A 25,493-nucleotide genomic window follows, 5' to 3' on the forward strand; every position below is an offset into this window, starting at 1 on the left:
AGCATTGTTTCAGGGACAGTGGTGCTTACCTGTCATTTCCACTTCAAAGTTTGCTAAGCATTTCAGCTTCACACAAGTCAGTAACATTCAGAAGTAAATTGCATAGGTCTTTCAAATAAAGGGAGGAAAAAAGACCAAGACATTCTGAGAAAAGCTAACACCAAGAAAACGTTTTAATTAAACTATAGGAACAATGGTTATGGTACAGAATATTTATGAGCAAAAAAGATACACCATGTTTCAAGTACTTACAAAGTTACAAACCACTTGCTTCCTTAACATTTTTTGTATTTTAAGTTCATACATAAAGATGATAGTTTGGTTTTTTTTTACCATTTAGTGGGGTGGGGGTAGAAAAAAAAGGTGTATTTATCATCAGCTAGATGTGCTCACTGTATGCTCCGTTATTTATATGCAAGGCCCGGGTGACTGGAAGTGCAGTTGTCAGGCATTTTAATAAACTGGACAGCCATTTGTTTCTGCACGACAAGGCATCTTTACACAGGAGCAACCGGGAGAAAACAGGAAACAGCCAAGCACTCTGCACTGCAACACGCCACCTTAACAGCTAACCAGCATTACTCAACTGCTACACAACTGCGCCTAGTGCACAAAAATACATAAGAGAAGAGATTAGAATTGTGTTTGGTAAATAATCCTTTAAAAAAAAATCATGTCTTTTCACCTGAAGTCTTTATACAAATTTGGGTTCAGATTACCATTTAGATCTGAAGGTAAATAACAAACACAAACAAATTTACGCCAACTTTTGTAGGTTTTTAATTCTAAGGAATGAAGGCAATGTTGAGTCAATTTCTTGACAGCTTTAGGCTGTGCGTAATGGCTGCACGTTTCCTTAAGTCAGGAGGCCACAAATTAGGTTACCAATCTGTTTAATTTCAAACAAAAAAAGTCAGCACTATATAAACAAAAGGAAATTTTACCTCAAATATCCAAGCCAATATATGAAATCTGAAGTCGTTCACCTCACTAAATTACAAGAAATTTGAATAACAGCAACAAAATGGCACATAAAATGAAGTTTGCCACCTGAGGCAAAACTTAAAACAAGTAAAAAGTTAGACAAAATGTTACAAAATAACCTTTTCAATAGCCAGTCGCTTGTTCCAAGGACTCTGATGGACTGAGTCTGTGGTCCTTTTCCCCCAAATTTTCTGTTATGTTGCTCGTGGACACATCTAAGGTTTGAAAAGAAAGAAGTTCAGTTACCTTCCATTACTCTAAGTTACCCAAAGTGCACATGGTTTCAATTTCAGGCATGTCCTTACTAAGGCTCTGGTGAAACAAGTAGGTTACAGAAAGGTTCCACCCAGCCATTCTCACATTTTTTTTTAAAGGCCCAAATTAGGAAATTTCCAAAGGCTACCATCAGTATTTACAAATTTGTTTGCACATTCTTGGCCAAATAACCAAAGTGAAAAATTGTAAGAGGGAAAAAAAGAAATAGGGGGAAAAATAAAAAAAAGAAAAGAGGGCTGTGTCCAAATATCCAAACAAAACTTGAAATTAGAAAATTAGTCTATACTTTGAGATAAATTTAGTTTTCAAACAAAACATTTAACAATCGAAAATAATGCTTTAATATCTGAGCTACTTAGGGCCCTTCCTTTTAAAAAATAGGACCAAACAATTTGAGAGTTAAAGACACACTATCCTTTCCCCACCCAGTGCAATACCTGTAAACTTTTTTTGGGTTCCAAAAGTTCATTGCTTCTTTTTGCAATTCGTTTGCCACATCCATCAGAATAGTAAAGTCCCAGTCAGTACAACAATAGTTGAACTGATTGTTTTCTCTAAGAGGATAGTGCATCTTTAACGTTTAAAGACAAACCTGCTCCAATACACGCCCACAGAAACTGGTCCCTGGAGGATCAGCCAAATCAGTTAAAATCTGCAATACTGGCCAATATTCTTTTATCAAACAGGAGACCGCAGCTTTAAAGGGGAAAATGCAGACGTTGGATAAAAACAGCAAGAAATAGTCATTTTCATTAATAGGTCTCAAAACAGTTTACGAAACAGCCATTAATATCTAAGCTTTATACACATCCTTTCTGCAGACCCCTCTCTTCAGTATTACTCCCAAAGCTGAGATAGCTCAGAGCAGTAGTCCTAACATTAGGAGTCACTTTTCTTACTAAAACGGACAAAACACTACTGCAAACCCCATGTCTGAATTCGATCATGTGTGTTGGATCCCCGTGGACATTACCGTTTGCTTAAGAGGACACCGCTCCTTCCTCTTCCGGAGACTTCGGGGGGCTCTTGGATCGCGACCTGGACTTAGATTCCCTCTTGGACACAGGTGGAGGACTCCTGGACCGGGAGCGGGACCGGGACCGCGAGCGAGATCTGGACACCGAGGAGGACTTGGACTTGGACCTTCGCGCCGACCTGGATTTGGAGGTTGACCGCGATCTCGAACGAGTGCGGGACCGAGACTTGGAGCGGCTGTAGCGAGACCGACTCCGGGACCTGGACCGGCTCCGACTCCGCGACCGGCTGCGGCGACGCCGCCTGGGGCTGCGGGCGGAAAGCAGCAGAGCGTCAGGGCTCCGCGATCCAGCCGCGCCCCGCCCGCCCAAGCCGCCATTATCTCGCCGCCAGACGCCATTTCCCTGGTCGCGAGCCCGTGTCGCTCAGTTCTGCACGGCCCGCCCGCCCGCCCGCCGCCCCGGGATGGTCGAAGGGCCGCGAGTCCGCGCCACCACGTGTCCCTGCGGACCTTTGTGAGTCAGCCCGGCGCCCCTCCCCGTTTACCTGCGGCTCCGGCGTCCGTAGCCGCCACCCCCGTACCTGCGGGGTGGCGGCCCCCGGCGGCTGTGGTGCGAGTCCGGGGGACGGCCGTAGCGTGCCATCTGCACCCGCAGCTCGCGGCCGTCTAACACGGCCCCGTCCATGGCATCCATGGCGTCCTCGGCGTCGCGCTTGTCATGGAAGCGGACGAAGGCGAAGCCGCGGGACTCCTTGGTGTAGCGGTCCCGCGGGATATACACGTCGCCGACGCGCCCATACTTCTCGAAGACGCGCCTCAGGGTGTCGGGTGAGGTGCGGTAGGTCAGGTTGTCCACCTTGAGCGAGGTCATGCCCTCCACATCAGGAGGCGGGCGACCGTAACTCATGGCTGTGGAGTCGGCCCGGCCCTGCGGCTGCGCGCCGAAAAACTAACGAGCCGGATAGGTCCGCGCGTTCAGCTGGGGCGGCGGCGGTTTTCTCAGATTAGCTCGCTCCACGTCGCCCCTCTCCTTTAGCAATTGGCTTCCGCGTGGAAACGTTTTTCGAAAAGCCGACACGCAATAAAACCCCTCGACTGCTACAACAGAGAAGGAACTGGTCAGGCGTCCGACCCCAGTGCATTATTTATATACCCCCTCACAAAATGGCGCCCGCGCCACCCAGAAATGAATCCTTTGATTGGCTCGTCCCGCAACGTCCCTGCCGCGTGCCCCGCCCCCACCCCGCGCGCCTGCGCAGAGCCTGGAAAAGCGCGGAGTCACTGCTGCTGGGAGGGGGGAGCGGCGTTTCCCGGCAGTTGGAAAGCCCGCGAAACGCTCCTTCCGGCGGATGCTCTCTCGCAAGAGGAAGAGGTGGTGCTCCTCTCTGGGGCTCCGCCTCCTTCTTCAGGCCAGTATCTTATTTCCGCGCAGCTTTTCGGCTGAAACCGTCTCTGTCAGAGGGCACACTCCTTTCCTCATTTGCATCTCTGTGTCCGCAGCCGCCTCAGACTCCACTATGTCTTCTGCAAGTCCCCTCGCACAGTTACTACCCACTCTTTCGCTGGGTTCCGCTTTCAAGCCTCCTGCGCCAGTCTCAGCAGGCTCGGTCCCGCTTCCTAGGGGACAAGGGAGCCGTCGCCACACGCCTGCTAGTCCTGGGCCGCACTGGACTGCGTTTCCCAGCGGGCTGAGCGGCTGGCGCCAGGGCTGTGGTCAGGTGATCCGTCGCCTGACCAGCCTTGAGTCAGGGGCGGGCGGGCGGGGCGCGCCGGCCTCTGCAGCTCGTCCCTGGCCCCTAATTCCCCTCGCGGGCCCCTCCACCTGGGGTGACAGCGTTTTTGGCACTTATCCGGGTGTTGGGCTCTTCCCTACTCGGATCGTATCTTAGGAATGTCCTGACTGTGCCGGTGGGAAGAACTTCACCCCAAGCCCGGGATTCTGATCCCAGAATAGGAACTTGACAGCCTGGCTCCCTTGCTCCTGGACGTGCCTCCTCTCACCATCTCGTCCATTCCCAGAACCAGCAGCGGCTTCGCCCGGAGGAGAGCTGACTGTCCTGGGCTGCTGCTGACCTCCGCCAGAGATGAGCCAAAATGTCCCCGGAAACTAAGAAGCTTTTCAACATCATTATTTTAGGAGTTGCCTTTATGTTTATGTTCACCGCCTTTCAAACTTGTGGAAATGTGGCGGTGAGTTGAGATCTGTTATCTCTCTTTTGAAGAGCTTCTCCGAAAAACGATAATAAACGTTATTTCTGTCTTAGCGCGCCTGCACCGCGCCTTTTATTTTCTCAGTCTTCCTCGTTTTGGGGGATTAGGTTTGATTTCGTGTATCAGATTTGTGGGGATGTGAAACATGGCCGTTTATTTCTCTGGTTTGATTTGGGGTTCCTAGGTTGACCTGCGTATTTTATTTCTTGTCTGTATTAAGGTCGACATTAATTAATACTTGGAGAATTGAAATAAAAGCCAAGACAGTTTCAGCAGGTCCCCCCCTCCACAACCTCCCCCACTTCCCTGCCATTGGTCAGTCTTATTGTTCTGTAGTCCTTTCTCTTATCTCATAGTCACTTTCAGTATTAAGTATTGAGCATCTTCCGTGTTTACTTTATTCTCCGTACTTGGAGACTTTCCAGGGGGGCGGGATATGGCAGAAACGGTTCGTTTTGTAATTAGTTTTGTCTTCCACACAGCAAACTGTCATCAGGAGTTTAAATAGCACCGACTTCCACGGCAGTGGATACACCAGGTATGGTACTGCATGATTGGTTTGTATGTCTTATAGTGGTTGCTTAAATCCCATCAGAATCATGAGCGATAAGAGGCAGTAACTACTTTTTTCTTCTCTATCTAGAGTATTTGGGAGAACGTGGTAGGATGAAGGTGATAAGTTTAGGTTTCAGGTGGACACTAGGTTTGACCTCCTGGCTTCCCAACTTAATTGCTGCTTTATCGTGGGCTCTTGCTACCAGAAGCCCAGTGTCCTTGCCCAGCTGATGCCTGTAAAGCGCTTGGCACAGTACCTGGCATTTAATAAGCACTTGAGTATTGTGATAGTACATCTTCCTAATTCTAAACACAGGATGTTTCATAGGGTTTTTTTTGTAATTTCATAATGACCCACATGTTGTCATCAGGCTGCTTTTAGGTTTTTATTAAGGTGTGTAGTCCCAACTTTGCACATGGAGAAAATAAAGTGAAAAGACCTCCATAAGTCACTAGTACACTGTGACTGGAGCTGCCAGTATAAGATGTGCATGTGTCTAAGCACCGATAGCTTTCTTCATTTCTCTGCAGTTAGATCCTGGATTGTGGCTAACGCCCATCCAGTCCTCCCCACCCCCACCAACGTCTTATCTGGTTATTAGTATCCTAAGCATGATCTTCTCTATGATATTTGAGAGTGAAGAGATATTTATATTAATTTTCTTCTAAAGGATTAATAATACCATAATTTTTATTTATTTTTTTTATTTATTCATTTTAGAAAGGAGAGAGAGGGAGAGAGAGAGAGAGACAGAGAGAGAGAAGGGGGGAGGAGCAGGAAGCATCAACTCCCATATGTGCCTTGACCAGGCAAGTCCAGGGTTTTGAACCGGCGACCTCAGCATTTCCAGGTCGATGCTTTATCCACTGCGCCACCACAGGTCAGGCATAATACCATAATTTTTTGTAGTACTTTGTATTCTGTGTATTCTGAAGAACAGTGAAAGAATAAAACAGCCAAAGAATAATTTACATTGGTTTTATAAGTAGTAAATGAATTAAGGACCTTCGAAATGGTTTTAGTCACACTTTGTCACAAGACCTGTATGTACTAGGTAGGGTTGCGTCTATAGTGGCTGAATAATGTTCAATGAAACCATTAAGTTGAGCTAAATAAACTCTGGCTTAAGCAAGTTATAGCTCTGTGCCCATTATTTATAGCAGCAAAATTGCATGCCATTGCCAGGAGTTGTAAGCTAAGTTTGTAGAACAGACTGGTTAACTAGGGCCTCTGGAGTCAGATGACCAGGTTCTGGATCCCGGCTCTCCTGTTCACCAGGTATCCAGGTGAACTTTGGGCAGGTTACTTAGCCCCTTTGTGTTTTAATTTTCTTTTCCATAAAATGAGGACAATAACCATACCTTCTTCACAGAGTATGAAAAGCAAACAAGTAGAATTAAAAGCAAAAGCATGTATAAGTACTTGGCACAATGCCTGTTACATGTTATATTTTAACTGTTGTAATTTACTGGTCCATCAGAAACCATATTGTCCAAGGCAACTTACTCCAAGAACTATTTTATGAGATTTTAGTATTTTGTACAAGTGAAAACCTTAATATGGCATTCAGTTTAAGAATGTAATTATCATCAATGCTGACTAAAGAATATGAAGACTTACTGCAGAACATTTGTAGATATTACCATATTTCCCCATGTATAAGACGCATCTGTTTGGGAAAAATTTGGGGTCTAAAAACTGGGTGAGTCTTATACAGTGGTTGTGGCATTTCAGATGCCATAGATGGAACTGAGGACTAGGTAATATATGAAGACAGTGATTCCTCATCAGACACAGATGAGGACAAGCTAATGGATGGGAATTTTGACAGTGATGAGGAGTTGTATGAATTTTATGATGAATAAAACAAGTTCAATAAGTTTATGTAATACATTCTTTTTCAAATTTTGGGTCCCGCCTGACCTGTGGTGGCGCAGTGGATAAAGCGTCGACCTGGAAATGCTGAGGTCGCCGGTTCGAAACCCTGGGCTTGCCTGGTCAAGGCACATATGGGAGTTGATGCTTCCAGCTCCTCCCCCCTTCTCTCTCTGTGTCTCTCCTCTCTCTCTCTCCCCCTCTCCTCTCTAAAATGAATAAATAAATAAAAATTAAAAAAAAAACAAACAAGCTATAAATAAATTCTTTAAAAAAAAAAAAAAAATTTGGGTCCCAAAATTGAGGGGTGTTTTATACATGGGAGCGTCTTATACGTGGGGAAATATGGTAAGTAAAATTGAAAAAATGAACTTTTGAGACAGTGCTTCAAGAGTTTTGTTTTATTTTTTTGTGTGTGTGTTATGTGTACAGCATGGCAATTATTTATGGAGTGTTCTCTGCTTCAAATTTGATCACGCCATCGGTGGTTGCCATTGTGGGACCTCAACTCTCTATGTTTGCTAGTGGTTTGTTTTACAGGTGAGTAGTGTAATTTCCTTTCATTTGGTGTACTTGTAATATCTTCAAGCATCTTTCGGGCACATAGGAAACTTCTAACAAGAACTTGCCAACTTGGATTGAATAGAATAGAGATGATATTTGGGGGATTTGGCTCTCCTTGATGCTCAGGGATACCATATAGTTTTAATGTGATTGGATGTGTGTTTTCTTGCTTTTGTTTTACTGTTAATAAAGATAGTATCCAAAAATCTCTTTCCACAAGAGTTGAAAAGAACCTCCCATGGAATAATCTTATTGTAGGTCAGGTTGATTAACTGGAATTCAAGTGAAATAACTAAACTTTTATTACGTGCTATAGAACTACAGTTCTATCATGGACTAAGCAGTTGGCAAAAGTCAACTGCAAACCTTCATTCAGAGTCGATTCTACACATTTGAATTAGAGAGTTAAGAAATGAGCCTGACCAGGAGATGGTATAGTGGACAGAGTGTCGGACTGGGACATGGAGGACCCAGGTTCAAAACCTCAAGGTCTCTGGCTCGAGTGCAGGCTCATCCCGCTTGAGCATGAGGTCACTGGCTTGAACATAGGATCATAGACATGAACCCATGGTCACTGGCTTGAGCAAGGGGTCACTCACTCTGCTGTAGGCCCCTCTCCCCATCAAGGCACATATGAGAAAGCAATCAATGAGCAACTAAGATGCTGCAACAAAGAATTGATGCTTCTCATCTCTCTCCCTTCCTGTTTGTCCCTATCTGTCCCTCTCTGTCTCGGTTTCTGTTGCAAAAATAAATAAATAAAAATGAATAGGTCACATCTGTCCTTTTTTATTGTTTTGTTTTCAACACTGGAGGAGCCCTTTGCAGGTTGAATTGTAAAAGAGGAGAACCCTCTGAATTAATTCCTAGGAGGCATAATTGGCATTCTGTTTCAGGTGTTTAACTGTAATATGTTGACCTGTTATATTTTAGCATGTACATTGCCGTTTTTATCCAGCCTTTCACATGGTCCTTCTACACAGCCTCTGTTTTCATTGGAATTGCAGCTGCTGGTAAGTGTTTTGATGTAGTTTCTCCATTTTCTGGGGCTTATTTAAGTAGCATTTGTGCATTTAGTAAGTGATGCTAAATGATTTAAAATCCCTGATAACCTTTTGGTTTGAATTTTAGTACTTTGGACAGCACAAGGGAACTGCCTGACAATAAATTCAGATGAGCACACTATTGGGAGAAACAGTGGAATTTTCTGGGCACTCTTACAGTCCAGGTAGTAATCATTTTGGAGCTCAATCTTTCCTGTAATTTTTTTTGTCACATCGTAGGTTTAGATCTTTGTTGTGGTGAAAACTCAGAATTTCCATGTTGTATGACTTAAGTTCCCAGCTGCATATACATTAAAAATTTTATAGAATTACTTAAAGTGCATGGACTCACCTCAAATGCATTGGAACTCATGATTAGTAAGTAGAAACTAATATGAACCATAATATATTTAGCACTGGCTATACTTCAGAGACTGTTGGGTTCACGACCTAATTTCAGTAGCCCTCACAACCTCATGAGATGAGAGAACATACAGATGAGAAAACAGAGGCCTGAATGTTAAGTAACTGATCTGATTTAAACCATCATTATCTGGATTCCAAAGGCCATGGCCTTCTGACTAAGCTACAGAACCTGGTAGCTATTAATATACATGTTTAAATTCAAAAGTGAGACTAGCTGTATCAACACTGAATAATACAGCATGTTATATATTTCCTAAAAGCAACCACAGTCGTTATGTCATGGAAATCATGGATCTCTTAAAATTTTGGCATTGATAAGGCTCAACAAATGCAAATGTTTAGTTTAAGAGATTGGGTATTAAAAAACTGGAGTGTGAGTGATTTCTTCTCTAAAAAAGGTTGCAAAATAAAGTATCTGATTAGATGCAGATAAATCATGGCTTTTTTTTTTTCATAGAGTCTTTGAAATATAAGATTTTAGAAGTAGCATACTTTTGTTTCCAGGAAGTCATTTCCAGAGTTCCAATAATAAATCGTATGTTTCAATGTGAGCGGTGAGTCAAGACTTCCTTGAAGGGTGGTTCTGAATCAGATTACTGTCACATGGAGGAGGCTGAACTCCATATGGGTCAGTTCAGTTTTTCAGAAAGAGTCAGGGTGGAGTTACTTTTAAATGATCTAGGGCAAGTAGATACTTTTAAAATTACATATGTCTCCAACTTTCTCTCTCTCTTTTTAACAAAAAATGGAAAAATTGTTTAAAATATTAGAAATATGAAAATGATTTTCCAACATTTTTTTCTTCCTCTTTTCCCCTCCAGCTTGTTCTTTGGAAATCTCTACATATATTTTGCTTGGCAAGGGAAAACTCAAATATCAGGTTTGTTTTATTCGTTTGCTTTATTCCAATATGTGAAAAGCATAATAGCAGTTTCACAAAAATACCCATTATTGCTTTGTTCAAAATTGTTCTGATGAACCTTAGTACCTTAAGTTCTCTCAGATTTTAGCTTTTAGTAGCCTTTTTTTTTGGATTATATTATTAAGCTAATAACTTCAAGTGGCATTTCAAGGTGTGGGAGGGTATTATGCTCTATGAGTATAGGGGTCGGTTGTCAGGCTTTTAAACTCTTGTTTTATCTGTATACCTGATTAAAATAATATGATTAACTTCTTGTGCCCCTTTTTTTTTTTTTTTTTTTTTTTTTTTTCTTATTAGTATTTCTCTAATGAAAAACAAAAGGTGGAGATATACTATTTCTCTCCTTGCCCTAGGTTTTTACTGATGCAGTGAAGTAAAAATTTAATGAGAAAGTGTTCAGTGGTTCTAAACAAGCTTTGAACATCACGCTATCTCTGCGTGATGTTGTTGCTCTGACCATACTGTTGTTTGCATGGTCAGTGCTATCTGCTTTCTTTTCCTCTCCAGAGAGTGATCGGAGAACGGTGTTTATCGCCCTGACAGTGATTAGCCTTGTGGGGACAGTTCTTTTCTTTCTCATTCGGAAACCAGATTCTGAAAACATCCTGGGAGAGGATGAGTCTTCTGATGACCAAGAAGACCTGGAAGTCAATGAGTAAGAAGTTGGAAACATTTCCTTTTTACTTGAAAATATATACTGCTCACAAAACTTGGGTTATTTTATTGCTTCATATTCATTTTAAAGTATCCCTAATTTTTGTGAGCAGTATATTTTGAGAAGATCAAAGGCTGGAGGTTACCAACCTTTTATAGCCTTATACCTGATACTGAGCAGACGTGAGGGAAAAGTTTTAAAGCAAAATTAGGGGAAGAAAATAAAAGGAAGGAAAAAAGAAAAGGAACGGGAGGTAGCTTCACCCCACCCCGTACCCATAGGACCTGGGGGCTTATTTTGTAATTCTCCTAATAGAAATGGCTTCCTTTGATATCTCACTGAATTGAATTAGGAGTGATTTGTATCTGAGCGTTAGCTGAATTGATTGTATTTTAATAGTTTATGGGGTATAAATCAGTTCCTCTTTATTTGAGGCCTGAAGTGTAAAATATTAGAATTCTACATCTGATTCTATTCAACTCAAGATGAGGGGACCATTAATTATATTAAGTCTTAGTAGTATTTGCTTTCAGGGAAGGCATGAGTTTTTATGGTGAGGAAAACAAGTTTTCCTGATGGTTAGAACATACTACCTTTTTTTTTTAGGTTTCTTTTATTAGGTTTTTTTTCTTTCTTTCTTTCTTTCTTTTTTTTTTTTGTATTTTTCTGAAGCTGGAAACGGGGAGAGATAGTCAGACAGGCTCCCGCATGCGCCTGACTGGGATCCACCTGGCACGCCCACCAGGGGGCGATTCTCTGCCGCGACCAGAGCCACTCCAGCGCCTGGGGCAGAGGCCAAGGAGCCATCCCCAGCGCCCGGGCCATCTTTGCTCCAATGGAGTCTTGGCTGCGGGAGGGGAAGAGAGAGACAGAGAGGAAGGAGGGGGGGTGGAGAAGCAAATGGGCGCTTCTCCTATGTGCCTTGGCCGGGAATCGAACCCAGATCCCCTGCACGCCAGGCCGACGCTCTACCACTGAGCCAACCGGCCAGGGCCTCTTTTATTAGGTTTTTATTAGTTTCTTTTTCTTTTCTTTTTTATAAATGATATCATTTAAAAATATAAGAGGAAGCCTGACCTGTGGTGGCGCAGTGGATAAAGCGTTGACCTGGAAATGCTAAGGTCGCTGGTTCGAAACCCTGGGCTTGCCTGGTCAAGGCACATACGGGAGTTGATGCTTCCAGCTCCTCCCCCCGTCTCTGTCTCTCTCTCCCTCTCTCTCTCCTCTCTAAAATGAATAAATAAAATAAAAATTAAAAAAAATATATATATAAGAGGAATAGGTAGTATTACCCTATTGGCTGGTAGGCTAAGAAAGGTAATATTTTTGCCCTGGCCGGTTGGCTCAGCGGTAGAGCGTCGGCCTGGCATGCGGGGGACCCGGGTTCGATTCCCGGCCAGGGCACATAGGAGAAGCGCCCGTTTGCTTCTCCACTCCCCCCTTCCTCTCTGTCTCTCTCTTCCCCTCCCTCAGCCAAGGCTCCATTGGAGCAAAGATGGCCCGGGCGCTGGAGATGGCTCCTTGGCCTCTGCCCCAGGTGCTAGAGTGGCTCTGGTCATGGCAGAGCGACGCCCCGGAGGGGCAGAGCATCGCCCCCTGGTGGACAGAGCATCGCCCCTGGTGGGCGTGCCGGGTGGATCCCGGTCGGGCGCATGCGGGAGTCTGTCTGTCTCTCCCCGTTTCCAGCTTCAGAAAAATACAAAAAAAAAAAAAAATTTAAAAAACTTCCTTACTATAATCATAATAAACAACTACACTTGCCTGACCTGTGGTGGCGCAGTGGATAAAAGCGTCGACCTGGAAATGCTGAGGTCGCCGGTTCGAAACCCTGGGCTTGCCTGGTCAAGGCACATATGGGAGTTGATGCTTCCAGCTCCTCCCCCCTTCTCTCTATCTCTCCTCTCTCTCTCCCTCTGTCTCTCCCTTTCCTCTCTAAAATGAATAAAAAAAAAAAAAAAAAAAAAAAAAAAAAATAAACAACTACACTTAAACATCAGCTCAGGTGAGTGGTTGTGTCCCTCTTTTAGAAATGAGGAAATGAAACAAAGAAATGAAGTAATTTGTCTAAAACCATGCAATTAATAAGTGACAAAGCAGGACTCAAGACTTCAAAGCCCACATTTTTAATCAATAGATTATACTGCACCCAACTGTGAACCACAGATGGTGTTGCTTTTGAGTTTTAACTCTGAAAACTTGCTTTTTACATAGTAGCAGTGGCAGAAATTTGACTTACCACAAATTGTTTTTACGGGGTGAATATAACAGGGTGAAGGTGATTTCTGTCCTGCCTGAGCTGTCATATCTGAAAAACATGCATGAATGCGTGTCATAAATTGAATATGAAAGAATTGTGTTCCATTGTTCATAAAGAACCACCCAGGTGGCACTTTAACCAAATGCTCTGAAGCAAGGACATGGGTCATGAAGGGACCCTGGAGCAAGGACTGTTGAAGGGCACTGCAAATGTTTGCCAGACCATGTAGAGCAGTGGTCTCCAACCTTTTTTGGGCCACGGACCAGTTTAATGTCAGAAAATATTTTCACAGACTGGCCTTTAGGGTGGGACAGATAAATGTATCACGTGACCGAGACAAGCATCAAGAATGAGTCTTAGCCTGACCTGTGGTGGCGCAGTGGATAAAGCGTCGACCTGGAAATGCTGAGGTCGCCGGTTCGAAACCCTGGGCTTGCCTGGTCAAGGCACATATGGGAGTTGATGCTTCCAGCTCCTCCTCCCTTCTCTCTGTCTCTCCTCTCTCTCTCTCCCCTCTGTCTCTCCCTCTCCTCTCTAAAAAATGAATAAATAAATAAAAAATTAAAAAAATAAAATAAAATAAAAAAGGCACATACGAGAAACAACTATGAGTTGATGCTTCCTGCTCCTCCCCACCCCCATCGCCACTTTCTCTATATATCTCTACTCTCTCTAAAATCAATACCTAAAAAAATCTAAAAACAAAAAAACAAAACAAAAAAAAAGAATGAGTCTTAGACATATGTAACAGAGGGAATCTGGTCATTTTTTAAAAATAAAACATCATTCAGACTTAAATATAAATAAAACAGAAATAATGTAAGTTTTTTATTCTTTTTCCCTGCGGACCTGTACCAAATGGCCCACGGACAGGTACCGGTCCACAGCCCGGGGATTGGGGACCACTGATGTAGAGGACAGAACTTTTACAAAAAGTTCAAGAAAATGCGATAGTATTTTTGTTATCTTTTCTATTTTGAGGGGATAAAAACTTCTGTTTTTTCTTTTATCAGGTCTGCTCAGAACAACATGACAAAGGCAGTAGATGCGTTTAGTAAGTACTTTCTGTATCTGAAATGCAAGAACTAACTACCCAGTAACAGTGGCAGCATTTGCCTTTCCCCTTTCCCTGGTAGCTTCAGGTTAACAGTACCCCAATATTCTCATTTTTCCAGGTATGCCACTCTGACATCCATGAGTCTTCTCAATAAATACCTCTATAATAACATGGGCTATGAGGAATGGGTGATGATCCCACAGTCTCACTTGAGTGGGTTTGTGAGGAAGGTGAGGGTGCTGCAGAAATCTCAGGAGCTGGAAATTTACGTGAGAAAGTGAGGACACAAACCTGACCAGGTGGTGGCGCAGTGGATAGAGTGTCAGACTGGGACCTGGAGGACCCAGGTTCAAAACCCCTAGATCGCCAGCTTGAGTGTGGGCTCATCTGGTTTGAGCAAGGCTCACTGCTTGAGCCCAAGGTTGCTGGCTTTAGCAAGGGGTCACTAACTGCTGTGGCCCCCCGGTCAAGGTACTTATGAGAAAGCAATCAATGCTGCTACGAAGAACTGATGCTTCTCCCGTCTCTCTCCCTTCCTTTCTGTCCCTATCTCTGTCTCTCTCTCACAAAAAAAAGAAAAAAAAAGTGAAGACACACAGGCTGTTTCTTCAGGCATCCCTTATTTCTGCTCAGAAGGGAGCCAGAGCTCTCCTGACCCAATAGTTTGTAAGAACAACCATGCTCATCTATTGAGGATTCTTTCTCGGTATCATGTTACATATATGCTATAACCTGTAGGTATAACCTATCCTTATCTCCATTTTATGGAAGAAGAAATGTGTAGAGAAATTATTGACCCAAGGTCAAATAGCAAGCATATGACTGAGCTGGGACTCGAGCCAGTGATTCCTATAGTGGCTGTCTTGCAGTTCCTTCAGATATAGGCATCCAAGGCTTCCAATTCAAAGGAGGCCTGATTTGGATCAATGCTTTGCTTCTGTTTACAGCTCTCAGCATCTTTGCTTAGGAGAAAGTTGGACTGAGGTAGTTATTGTCTGGTAGGGAACAGCCTTTTGGGGCCACCTTTCAGTAAACCTCCTTTAGGCCACTAGGCTATGTTGTCTTATGTAATTATGGCTAGCCCATAGGTTGCCTTAAGCTAGGGCACAAATTCTTTTTTTTTTTTTACAGAGACAGTCAGAGAGAGGGATAGACAGGGACAGACAGGAATGGAGATAGATGAGAAGCATTAATCATTAGTTTTTCGTTGCGCATTGCAACACCTTAGTTGTTCATTGATTGCTTTCTCATATGTGCCTGGACCGCGGGCCTTCAGCAAACCAAGTAACCCCTTTCTTGAGCCAGCGCCCTTGGGTCCAAGCTGGTGAGATTTGCTCAAACCAGATGAGCCCCTGCTCTAGCTGGCGACCTCTGGGTCTCAAACCTGGGTCCTCGGCATCCCAGTCCGACGCTCTATCCACTGCGCCACCACCTGCCTAGTCAGGCAGGGCACAAATTCTTGATCTAATCAGCTGTGGCCAGATGACACAAAGCTTGCCAACTTTTAGCCAGGAATTCAGGTAGGAATTATTTTTTTAGAATTTCTTTTTTTAGAAGGGGCCTGTGTCCCTGACCTGTGGTGGCACAGTGGATAAAGCATCGACCTGGAGTGCTGAGGTCGCCAGTTTGAAACCCTGGGCTTGCCTGGTCAATGCACATATGGGAGTTAATGCTTCCTGCTCTTCCCCCTTTCTCTCTCTCTCTCTCTCTCTCTCTCTCCCCCCCCCCCTCTAAAACTGAATAAATAAAATATTTTTTAAAATAATAAATAAAGGCCCTGGCCGGTTGGCTCAGCGGTAGAGCATCAGCCTGGCGTGCGGGGGACCCGGGTTCGATTCCCGGCCAGGGCACACAGGAGAAGCGCCCATCTGCTTCTCCACCCCTCCCCCTCTCCTTCCTCTCTGCCTGTCTCTTCCCCTCCTGCAGCCAAGGCTCCATTGGAGCAAAGAAGGCCCGGGCGCTGGTGATGCCTCCTTGGTCTCTGCCCCAGGCGCTAGAGTGGCTCTGGTTGCAACAGAAAGATGCCCCTGAGGGACAGAGCATTGCCTCCTGGTGGGAAGAGCATCGCCCCTGGTGGTGGGCGTGCCGGGTGGATCCCAGTCGGGCGCATGCGGGAGTCTGTCTGTCTCTTCCCGTTTCCAGCTTCAGAAAAATACAAAAAAAAAAATAAATAAAATAAAATAATAATAAATAAAATATTTAAAAAAAATAAAAAAGGGCCTGTGGGTGTTGTAGTCTGAGCCTCGCATACATAGGCTGTCGTTGTTTGTTGTATGCATTTCTTATGTTTCAGGAATACATTCGTAATTATAAATTGGGCTACATGTTATTTCTCTTTGCACTTGGAGATATTCAGGAAAGTGTTTGTGACTTATGTCGGTTTCGTAGCCAGCAGTTGAATAAGAACTAAAATATGGATCTACTAGTTTAGGAGACTAGAGTAGTGGCCTTAAATTATGAAATGTGAGCAGGTTCAGAGAGACAGTTAGGCCCTGGCTGGGTAGTTCAGTTGGTTAGAATGTCATCCCAAGGTTGTGGGTCAGGGCACATCCAAGAATCAACCACAATGGCATGAATAAGTGGAACAACAAATTGATGTTTCCCTCTCTATCTCTGTCACTCTCCCTTTCTCTCTAAAAATCAACTTTAAAAAAAGATTAAAAATACAGTTTTTAGAAATGCATTTTCCATTGCAGATTTCAACTAAATTGAGCAGCATGAAAACAAATATTAAAGTGATCGTAAATAAATGAAAAATTATAAAGTTTTATCCTCAGGTCTAAATGAGAATCTCAGGAAGTGGTGCTCCAGCTGCTCCCTGATGATAATTCCTTCAGGAAGTTAGCACTTTGCCAGCTGTTGGCTCCCCTAGTAGCCTAACCTTTCATCTAGTCCGTTAGAATATTCTGTTGTATTGTTTGATACTATTTTTTTCTGTGTTTTTTTTTTTTAATTAGAGTTGGAGACACAACTCTAAAATATGTTTAAGCAGTTGACATAAACATTTTATTTGTAGAGCAAATTTAGTTCATGCCTGAATCATTTCAATCTGAAATCACTAACCTCTGTTCCAGTGTATGTGTTTACTGGCATTATTGACTGAGGGGTGTTTTGGTTGAATAAATGTTTTAGATTTTTTTTTTTTTAGAGAGAGAGAGACAGGAAGGGAGAGAGATGAGAAGCATGAGCTTATAGTTGCGTCACTTTCATTGTTCATTGATTGCTTCTCATATGTGCCTAGATTGGGGTGGGGGAGCTCAAGCTGACAGTGACCCCTTGCTCAAGCCATCATCTTGGGCTTCAAGCCAGAGACCAGTGGGATCATGTCGATGATCTCACGCTCAAGCAAGCAGCCTTCCATTCAAGCTGGTGAGCCTGCACTCAAGCCAGATGAGCCCATGCTCAAGCTGGTGACCTCAGGTTTTCGAACCTGGGACCTCAGTATCCCAGGTCTACATTCTTTTTTTTTTTTTTTTTTTCATTTTTCTGAAGCTGGAAACAGGGAGAGACAGTCAGACAGACTCCCGCATGCGCCCGCCCAGGATCCACCCGGCACGCCCACCATGGGGCGACGCTCTGCCCACCAGGGGGCGATGCTCTGCCCATCCTGGGCGTCGCCATGTTGCAACCAGAGCCACTCTAGCGCCTGAGGCAGAGGCCACAGAGCCATCCCCAGCGCCCGGGCCATCTTTGCTCCAATGGAGCTTTGGCTGCGGGAGGGGAAGAGAGAGACAGAGAGGAAGGCGCGGCGGAGGGGTGGAGAAGCAAATGGGTGCTTCTCCTGTGTGCCCTGGCCAGGAATCGAACCCGGGTCCTCCGCACGCTAGGCCGACGCTCTACCGGTGAGCCAACCGGCCAGGGTCCAGGTCTACATTCTATCCACTGTGCTACCACTGGTCAGGCTTAGAATTTTTGTTTGATTAATTGAAATCGAGTCAAGTACTGCTTTATTGCTTGTTTGATTAATTGAAATTAAGTCAAGTACTCCTTTATTGCTTTCTTTTTTTACAGAAAAGTCTCTTAAATTATGTATTACCAAGGAGATGCTCCTTCTTAGCATTACAACAGCTTATACAGGTAAGTATATATAAGGTATTAAGTACTTTTTTTGTTTTTCTGTGTTGAATAATGATAAGGGCTAAAAGCAACAACCATGTTATTCTGTCTCATAGTTCTGTGCATTGACTGGGCTCAAGAGAGTGGTGCTTCTGATGGTCTTAATGGGGGTCTCTTGCAGGTGCTGTTAGAGGTCAGCTGGGCTGGACTGTTCAAGATAGTTTCATTTGCTTCTCTGAGGGGTAAGATGGCAGGCTGGGTCCCTGTCTCCCCAGGTGGCTCTGTCCAGCTGCAGAACACCCATGGAATCCCCTCCTTCCAACCCAGCAGGATAGCCAAACTTTTTAGTAGCACGGGCTACGAAAAGGGCAGAAGGAGAAATGACCAGACCCTAAAGCTAGCCTGGCACCTGCCCAGTGTCACCACCACTGCAAATCACAGGGCCAGCCCACATTAGTGTGGAAGGGTTCTATACACAGGCTTGAAAACCGGGGCATGGTTCACCCCAACCAGTGATTTTAGGACAAATGGAGCACTACAGAAAATAACATGAGCAATCTTTGTAATTTTGTATGAATTAAGATAATTTCTAATGAAAAGGAATGAGCTCTGTGGCTTCCTACTGATCCAGTGTTGTGATAAATGAGTAGAGTACTCTTAGGTCTTAAGAATCTTAAAAAAATGATGGAATGTGCCAGTTAGTACCTTTGCACTTACCTGCCTCATAGGGATAATCATCTTTTTATGAGAAATAGAATAAATATTAAAGATCTTTAAAATTCAATAGAGGTTTGTAGCATTGAAGAATCAGGTCTTCTACTGATCTGCCCTAATTTTTTGAATTTTTGTTCCTGGGAAAAAGATTTAATTGAAACATTATGTGGCCTGGCCAGTTGTCTCAGTGAATAAAGTGTTGGCCTGTCATATGGATGTCTGGGTTTGATTCCCAGTCTGGGCACATAAGAGAAGTGATCATCTGCTTCTCTCCCCCGTCCTCTCCCCTTTCTCTCCTTCATCTTCTCCTGCAGCCTGTGGCTCATTGGTTCAAGTGTTGGCCCCAGGCACTGAGGATAGCTTGGTTGGTTTGAGTATTGGCCCCAGACGGTGTTTGCTGGGTGGATCCTGGTCAGGGCGCGTGTAGGAATCTGTCTATCTCCGCTCCTTTCACCTAAAAAAAAAATTGTGCCTTTAAGCAAAAGTAGATAGGGTGTATTGGTTTTTCAAATGTCCGTTCCTATTTCCTTGGAAAGCTATTACAAATTTATGTTAATTATATCTTCTGCCCATTCTCTGTGTACATGCAGAGTGACTGGATTCCTTTGCTTCTTTGAGCTGTATATTTGTATCTGAAATATGTGACATCTGCCATCTTGTGGCTAATTCCATTTCATCAGTTATGTAACTTCAGTTTATGCTCTGCTTGGGAGTAACATTTTAGCCTAAATGAATTTTTGTTCTATATGTTTGTTTGATGTGTACATAGCTCAAATACTACTAGACATGAAGAACTAGGAAAGGGAGGATGTGAATGTATAATTGAAACCTGATTTTTTCTTACAGGTCTAGAGTTGACTTTCTTCTCTGGTGTATATGGAACCTGCATTGGTGCTGTAAATAAATTTGGGACTGAAGAGAAGAGCCTCATTGGACTTTCTGGCATTTTAATTGGCATTGGAGAAATTTTAGGTTAGTTTGGAAAAGAAAGTTTTGTAGTAAGTCAGTTTGTTATAATAGAAATGTTAAATGTACTTCATTTCTGTTCTTGAATTTCTATTTCCCTGCTTATTTTTATCCAAATGGGTATGTCTTTGTTCTTTTTATTAGCACCATTCTAAGATAACTAAATTATAAGACATGTGCCAACTAATTCACAGACAAAGCCATAAATAAGGAAAATACATGGTCTCTCTCAGCTTTTCCTTATAAAATACTTAGGGAAAGTGTCTTGGAATCACTGACTTTCTTTTTTTTCTCTGACACCAGCTGGGTGTCCAACAACCCAGTCCAGTTGTGATACCACCTACCCAGGTCGGTGTCACACTCCACAGATTCAGGGGCACCAGCCCTCACTTTCATACGTCAATACTAAGTTTGGGGTCCCCAGACTATCCTCACTTCTGACCCACTTGGCTATAAATTTGTGGTTCCCACAACCTCCCAGAAAAATGTTATACTTACTATTAAAGTTTATTATAAATGATACAAATGAACAGGCAGATGAAGAGGTACACAGAACAAAGATCCTGAAGGGTCCCAAGCACAGAGTCCTCTGTCCCCGTGGAGTTGGGTTGTGGCACCCTCCCAGTGTGGGAGCCCTCCCAGTCATTTAGGGGATTTTATGGAGGTTTCATTATGTAGGCACAATTTGATTAAATCATTAGCTATTGACGATTCACTCAATCTTTAGCCCTTCTGTCCACCAGCCCTCATTCTAAAGCTTTCTAGGGCCATCCCAGCCCTCGTGGTGAATGCCTCATTAGCATAAACTGGTACAGTTGAAAGGGATTCCTGTGGGTAATAACAGACACACTGAGGAAAGTCCTAGGGCTTGAGGGGCTCTATGCCAGAAAGGGAGGAAGAGGAAGGGACAAGGCAAAGACCAAATATTTTATTTTATTATACCACACTGGTTTTTCCTGATTCTACAAAGACTTTATTTAACATAGTATATTGGATATTGTATCACATATGAGGAACTTACCAACAAATACTTATTATGAATCCATTCTGTGAACAAAACAGACTCCTTACTCACACAGAGTTTATATTCTTGGGGCAGAACACAGACAAAAAACATAGGAAACAGGCTGTCAGACCCTGATAAGCACCAGGGAGAAAGCGGACTGGTGTTCTTTGTTCTCTGCTTTATTATTGCCAACACCTATAATAGTATATAAATATTGAACATGTGGAATACAATTGTAGTAATTGTATATAAATATTGAACATGTGGAGTACATTTGTAGTAATTGTTTTCATCTTTGCTTATTCTCAAATCTGTGACAGCTCTGGGGTAGTTTTTTTATTTTTATTTTTTACAACTTTATTGAGATATAATTCACATGCCATATAATTAACTCATTTGAAGTATACTGGTCAGTATTTTTTAGTAGTTTTCACTTGGTTGTGCATCCATCACTACAGTCTAATTTTAGAACATTTATCATCTTTCCTCAGACAAGTACTAATCAGTCCACTTTCTTTATAGATTTGCTTATTTCTGGACATTTAATTTAAATGGAATCATACAATATACAGTCCCTGTGTCTGGCTTCTTTCACTTAGCATAGTATTTTCAAGGTTCTTTCATGTTAAAGCACATATTCATTCTTCTTTCTTACCAAATAATATTTAATTGTATGGATATATCACATTTTTTCATTTATCATTTGATGGACATTGGGTTTTGGGCCATTAGGAATAATGCTGCTGCAGATATCCGTGAATAATTTTCATGTGAATGTACGTTCTCAATTCTCTTGGGTAGATACCTACTTAGGACTGGAGTTGCTGAGTCGTATGATAATTGTTTGACTGATATTTCTCCTCAATATTGGTCCTGTTTTCCTACTTCTGTGCATGCCCGTTAATATTGTGGATACCAGACATGTGCCCTTTACCTTGTGGGTGCTGGCTATGTTTGTAGACATTCTTGAGCTTTGTTCTTGGATGCAGTTCATTTGCTTGGAAACTGATTCTTTTAAGCCCTGCTTTTAAAATTTGTTGGGCAGGGCCCTAGATTGTTGGCTCAGTGGTAAAGCATCAGCTTTTAGGATGAAGGCTGATGTCCCAGGTTTGATTCCTGGTCAGGGCACACAGGAGAAGCAACCATCTGCTTCTTCACATCTCTCCCTCCCCCTTTTCTCTCTCTGCCCCTCCCATAGCCATGGCTTGATTGACTAGAGCACATTGGCCCAGGCACTGAGATGGCTACATAGAGCTCCTGCCTCAAGCACTAAAAATAGCTCAGTTGTGAGCCTGGCTCCAGATGTTCAGAGCATCGGCCCCATTCATGGGTTGCTGGGAGGAACCCAGTCAGGGTGCATGCGGGAGTTTGTTCATCCTCCTCTCACTTGGAAAAGAAAAAGAAAGAAAAATTTGTTGGGCAGGCCCAAAGCAGTGCTCAGACTGGGGCTAATTATTCCTCCCTCCTGAAGGAAGACCCTGCTTATACACCCAGTACATGAATCAGGTTTCCAGTCTGGCTGGTGGGACCTGGCACTTACCCCACCCAGGGCAGGGCACTAATGCTTTAACCCTCCTGGACTGCTTTTCCCAGATGTCTGCTGACTTACTTTATGTGCTCATCAGCTCTCAGTAGAGACTAAGGGGGCCTTTGTGGACCTCTTAGTCTCTACTGGACGTCTCTGAGCAGCTGTCCTTTCTGACACCTTGTTCTGGAACTTTAGCCACCATGTTGTCCCCAGACTGTCAGCTGTGTCCTCAGCTCATGGGGGCAGTGACCTCCACCTGCCTTTCTTCTCTGACAGCGGGGCAGTTGTAGAGCTCACCTCTTTATTTCCTGTCTCAGAGGTCACTCCCCTTCGATGCTTAATATCCCTCTGCTGTCTTCAAATCCAATGTTTTGTATTTTCTGTACATTTTTTAGGCAGGGGGTAAATTCAGTCCCTGTTATTCTGTCTTACCTAGAAGTCTGTTCTGATTTTTAAAATATTTTTCTGTTTCACTAATTATTTTATATATTTGTACTTTCTTTTTTTCTTGATTAAGTTAGCTGTTGGTTCATTTTATTTATTTTTTCAAGTCAAGATTTTATTAACTTAATCTTGGGTTTTTCTGTTCTCTACTTCATTGATTTTATAGGTGGAAGCCTCTTCGGCCTACTGAGCAAGAATAATCGTTTTGGTAGAAATCCAGTTGTGCTATTGGGTGTCCTGGTGCACTTCATAGCTTTTTATTTAATATTTCTGAACATGCCCGGGGATGCCCCCATAGCTCCCCTTGAGGGGACTGATAGCAGTGCTTACATCAAATCCAGGTATAGTGACTGTCATTTTTCTAGTAATTTAAGGAAGAGTGCAACATAACAGACGGCTAGATCTTTAAAATGGAGTAGTTAATCCTTTTCTGGGAAGTCTGTTATCTTTCAGGGGTGGCTGGCCAGCTTGGCAAAGCAGCCAGTCCTTTGACAGCCAGTGCTGTGTTTTGAGGATATTGCTTACTGTACTTAACTCACAAGTTCATTATAGACACAGACATTTATGTCTAGAGACAAAGTCTTAGGGGATCCCTGCCCAGAACCACCCAGAATTTGCTAGACTGTGAACATGAGTGTATTTGAGCATAGTCTTCCTTTGAAAACTCCAGTATTTATTCTTGTTTCATAGTGTTTAAAACTTAAAAGGTGAAATGCTTTTGTGGGTAAGTTGCTTTTACATTTTAAATGGCTCTAGCAAATATTGTTACTACTCATTTTGAATTAAATTTTATTTTATTCAGCAAAGAAGTGGCCATCTTCTGCAGTTTCCTGCTGGGTCTTGGAGACAGTTGCTTCAACACACAGCTGCTCAGTATTTTGGGTTTTCTCTATTCTGAAGACAGTGCACCTGCTTTTGCAGTCTTCAAGTTTGTCCAGGTAACCTCTTCTGCAGATGGTACATCCTTTGTTTTAGTTTTTTAACTTTACTTTCTTGATGTTTCTTAAAGGAAAGTCAAAGACATCCTTTAAAGGGATTTGTGATTAGAATTAGGAAGCAGTGCCCTGGCCGGTTGGCTCAGCGGTAGAGCGTCGGCCTAGCGTGCGGAGGACCCGGGTTCGATTCCCGGCCAGGGCACATAGGAGAAGCGCCCATTTGCATCTCCACCCCTCCGCCGCGCCTTCCTCTCTGTCTCTCTCTTCCCCTCCCGCAGCCAAGGCTCCATTGGAGCAAAAGATGGCCCGGGCGCTGGGGATGGCTCTGTGGCCTCTGCCCCAGGCGCTAGAGTGGCTCTGGTCGCAATATGGCGACACCCAGGAGGGTCGCAACATGGCGACGCCCAGGATGGGCAGAGCATCGCCCCCTGGTGGGCAGAGCGTCGCCCCCTGGTGGGCGTGCGGGGTGGATCCCGGTCGGGCGCATGCGGGAGTCTGTCTGACTGTCTCTCCCTGTTTCCAGCTTCAGAAAAATGAAAAAAAAAAAAAAAGAAGAATTAGGAAGCAGTGAGTGTAGTGTGATTCTCCCTCCCCCGCTTATATCAGAGATTTTGTGTTCTGGTCTCCACGATAGACACTTCCTGCCTTAGCTATCTGGATTCATTCATACGACAGACAGTCCTCACTGTGTGTGCACTTTACTTTATTAATTTAGCTTTCTACAAATTATTCTTTTAAAGAACAGAGCTCTTGCTGATTATTACCAGCTGTGGATGGGAGTTTCTGGTGCATGTCTGTGAGCTGGTGACACGTGAAGTCCTGTCTCAGTGTGGGAGGGTCAGAGCACGTTCCACCACAGAGAGCATGGTGGGCTGACTGGAGCTTGGGTCACTGTGTGCATGTTGTGACTTGTTCTCTTTATTCTCAGTCCATTTGTGCAGCCGTGGCATTTTTCTACAGCAACTACCTTCTTCTTCATTGGCAACTCCTGGTCATGGTGATCTTTGGGTTTTTTGGAACTGTATCATTCTTCACTGTGGAGTGGGAAGCTGCTGCCATTGTCACCCGGGGCTCTGACTACCGAAGTATTTGATCTGGGGAGCCAGTGGAAAGAGGGAGCGATGCCTTCAGATAGCACAGCCAAAGGACACACAGTGAAGGACGCCACCTTTCACTGCACAATGTAGTGGATGATGTGCAGTGTGGACACATCACAGGAGTAGGACTGCTAAGTCTGCCGGAGTTGGCATTCTGGTTTACGGCTATCAGCTATTTAAACAAGTGGGATAAGGGAAACTTGTTCTGTCAGTTATAATTGTTCAAAGATGTTTTCTCATTCATCTCTCACAAGTTCCTTATAATCACGTTATCAAATGTAAATGTTTTCCTCTTTCTCCTGTTTCCCTGAAAGATCTTGCTTTGACTCAGAACACTAGGCCATATGTCACGTTAGATTCCTGCTGGGTTGTGAGCATGTGTTACCACATAGTAGTGGGGAGCATATGTCACCTCACATATGTGTCTGGGAATGACATTTCAATAAATCACGAAAGCTAAAATGGAATCTTACTTTTGAAAGGATTTGCACTTGCTTCCTCTTTATTTTTTATTTTATTATTATTTTTTTCTTGCTTCCTCTTTAAATGTTTTGTTTGATGTTTTCTTACCTTACAGTTCATAGCAAAGAGTGGCTATTTACTGTAAAATGAGGTTAAAACTGTCTTCAGGAATCTCACATTTGTAAATGAACAAAACTACTAAAAACACACACATAGTGGAGGTAGATTTTTGCTAGCTGTTCTCCTGGAGGAGACAAAAACAGTGAGCGCTGAGCTGCTGCACTGGGTAGGCGCTGTTCCGTGCGTGCTCCGTTCCATGCACATTCACAAGATTGTACAACTATTACCATGCTCTAATTCCAGAACATTTTCATCACCCCACAAAGAACCCCATGCCTGCTGGCAGTCACCCCCCAGTTCCCGGCCTGGCACTGGCGACCACTAATCTCCTTTCTACCTCAGGATTGGCCTGTTCTGGACATT

At 43.5% G+C, this 25,493-nt stretch overlaps 2 protein-coding genes across 9 annotated transcripts; one reads left to right on the forward strand and one right to left on the reverse strand.

Moving 5' to 3' along the window:
• Positions 1–155: 155 nt before the first annotated feature.
• Positions 156–3,356, reverse strand: SRSF2 (serine and arginine rich splicing factor 2). Of its 6 annotated transcripts, XR_010726203.1 has the most exons (5): positions 2,782–3,356; positions 2,234–2,544; positions 1,853–1,956; positions 1,104–1,199; positions 156–603 (listed from the first exon to the last, which is right to left on the reverse strand). XR_010726203.1 is itself a non-coding variant. In XM_066236909.1 (3 exons), exons 1-2 carry the CDS (start codon positions 3,141–3,143, stop codon positions 2,241–2,243), a joined length of 666 nt encoding a protein of 221 aa, XP_066093006.1. In that variant the 5' UTR covers positions 3,144–3,356; the 3' UTR covers positions 156–1,199; positions 2,234–2,240. The 6 variants fall into 6 exon arrangements, 2 of the variants coding, with proteins under 2 accessions (XP_066093006.1, XP_066093007.1); XR_010726201.1 differs by lacking the exon at positions 1,853–1,956; XR_010726200.1 differs by having other exon boundaries at positions 156–1,199.
• Positions 2,593–25,029, forward strand: MFSD11 (major facilitator superfamily domain containing 11). 3 transcript variants are annotated; one of them, XM_066236904.1, is made up of 14 exons: positions 2,593–2,750; positions 4,256–4,426; positions 4,930–4,985; positions 7,311–7,418; positions 8,376–8,455; positions 8,574–8,670; positions 9,733–9,791; positions 10,341–10,488; positions 13,759–13,799; positions 17,814–17,879; positions 19,419–19,544; positions 22,683–22,857; positions 23,319–23,454; positions 24,380–25,029. In XM_066236904.1, exons 2-14 carry the CDS (start codon positions 4,331–4,333, stop codon positions 24,542–24,544), a joined length of 1,353 nt encoding a protein of 450 aa, XP_066093001.1. In that variant the 5' UTR covers positions 2,593–2,750; positions 4,256–4,330; the 3' UTR covers positions 24,545–25,029. The 3 variants fall into 3 exon arrangements, with proteins under 3 accessions (XP_066093001.1, XP_066093000.1, XP_066093002.1); XM_066236903.1 differs by lacking the exon at positions 2,593–2,750 and adding an exon at positions 3,629–3,762; XM_066236905.1 differs by lacking the exon at positions 2,593–2,750 and adding an exon at positions 5,724–5,883 and having other exon boundaries at positions 4,376–4,426.
• The last annotated feature ends 464 nt before the right edge of the window (positions 25,030–25,493 follow it).

The sequence above is a fragment of the Saccopteryx bilineata genome, chromosome 6 (genome assembly GCF_036850765.1).
Source record: "Saccopteryx bilineata isolate mSacBil1 chromosome 6, mSacBil1_pri_phased_curated, whole genome shotgun sequence".
Classification (NCBI taxonomy): Eukaryota; Metazoa; Chordata; class Mammalia; order Chiroptera; family Emballonuridae; genus Saccopteryx; species Saccopteryx bilineata.

Bases quoted from the DNA above. Each gene is read 5' to 3' on its own strand.
- SRSF2 (XM_066236909.1), bottom strand. From the start codon at position 3,143: ATGAGTTACGGTCGCCCGCCTCCTGATGTGGAGGGCATGACCTCGCTC. The intron at 2,545-2,781 runs GTAAACGGGGAG...TTCCGCCCGCAG, and splicing joins TACGGACGCCGGAGCCGCAG to CCCCAGGCGGCGTCGCCGCA.
- MFSD11 (XM_066236904.1), top strand. From the start codon at position 4,331: ATGTCCCCGGAAACTAAGAAGCTTTTCAACATCATTATTTTAGGAGTT. The intron at 8,456-8,573 runs GTAAGTGTTTTG...TTTGAATTTTAG, and splicing joins CATTGGAATTGCAGCTGCTG to TACTTTGGACAGCACAAGGG. The intron at 19,545-22,682 runs GTTAGTTTGGAA...TTGATTTTATAG, and splicing joins TGGCATTGGAGAAATTTTAG to GTGGAAGCCTCTTCGGCCTA.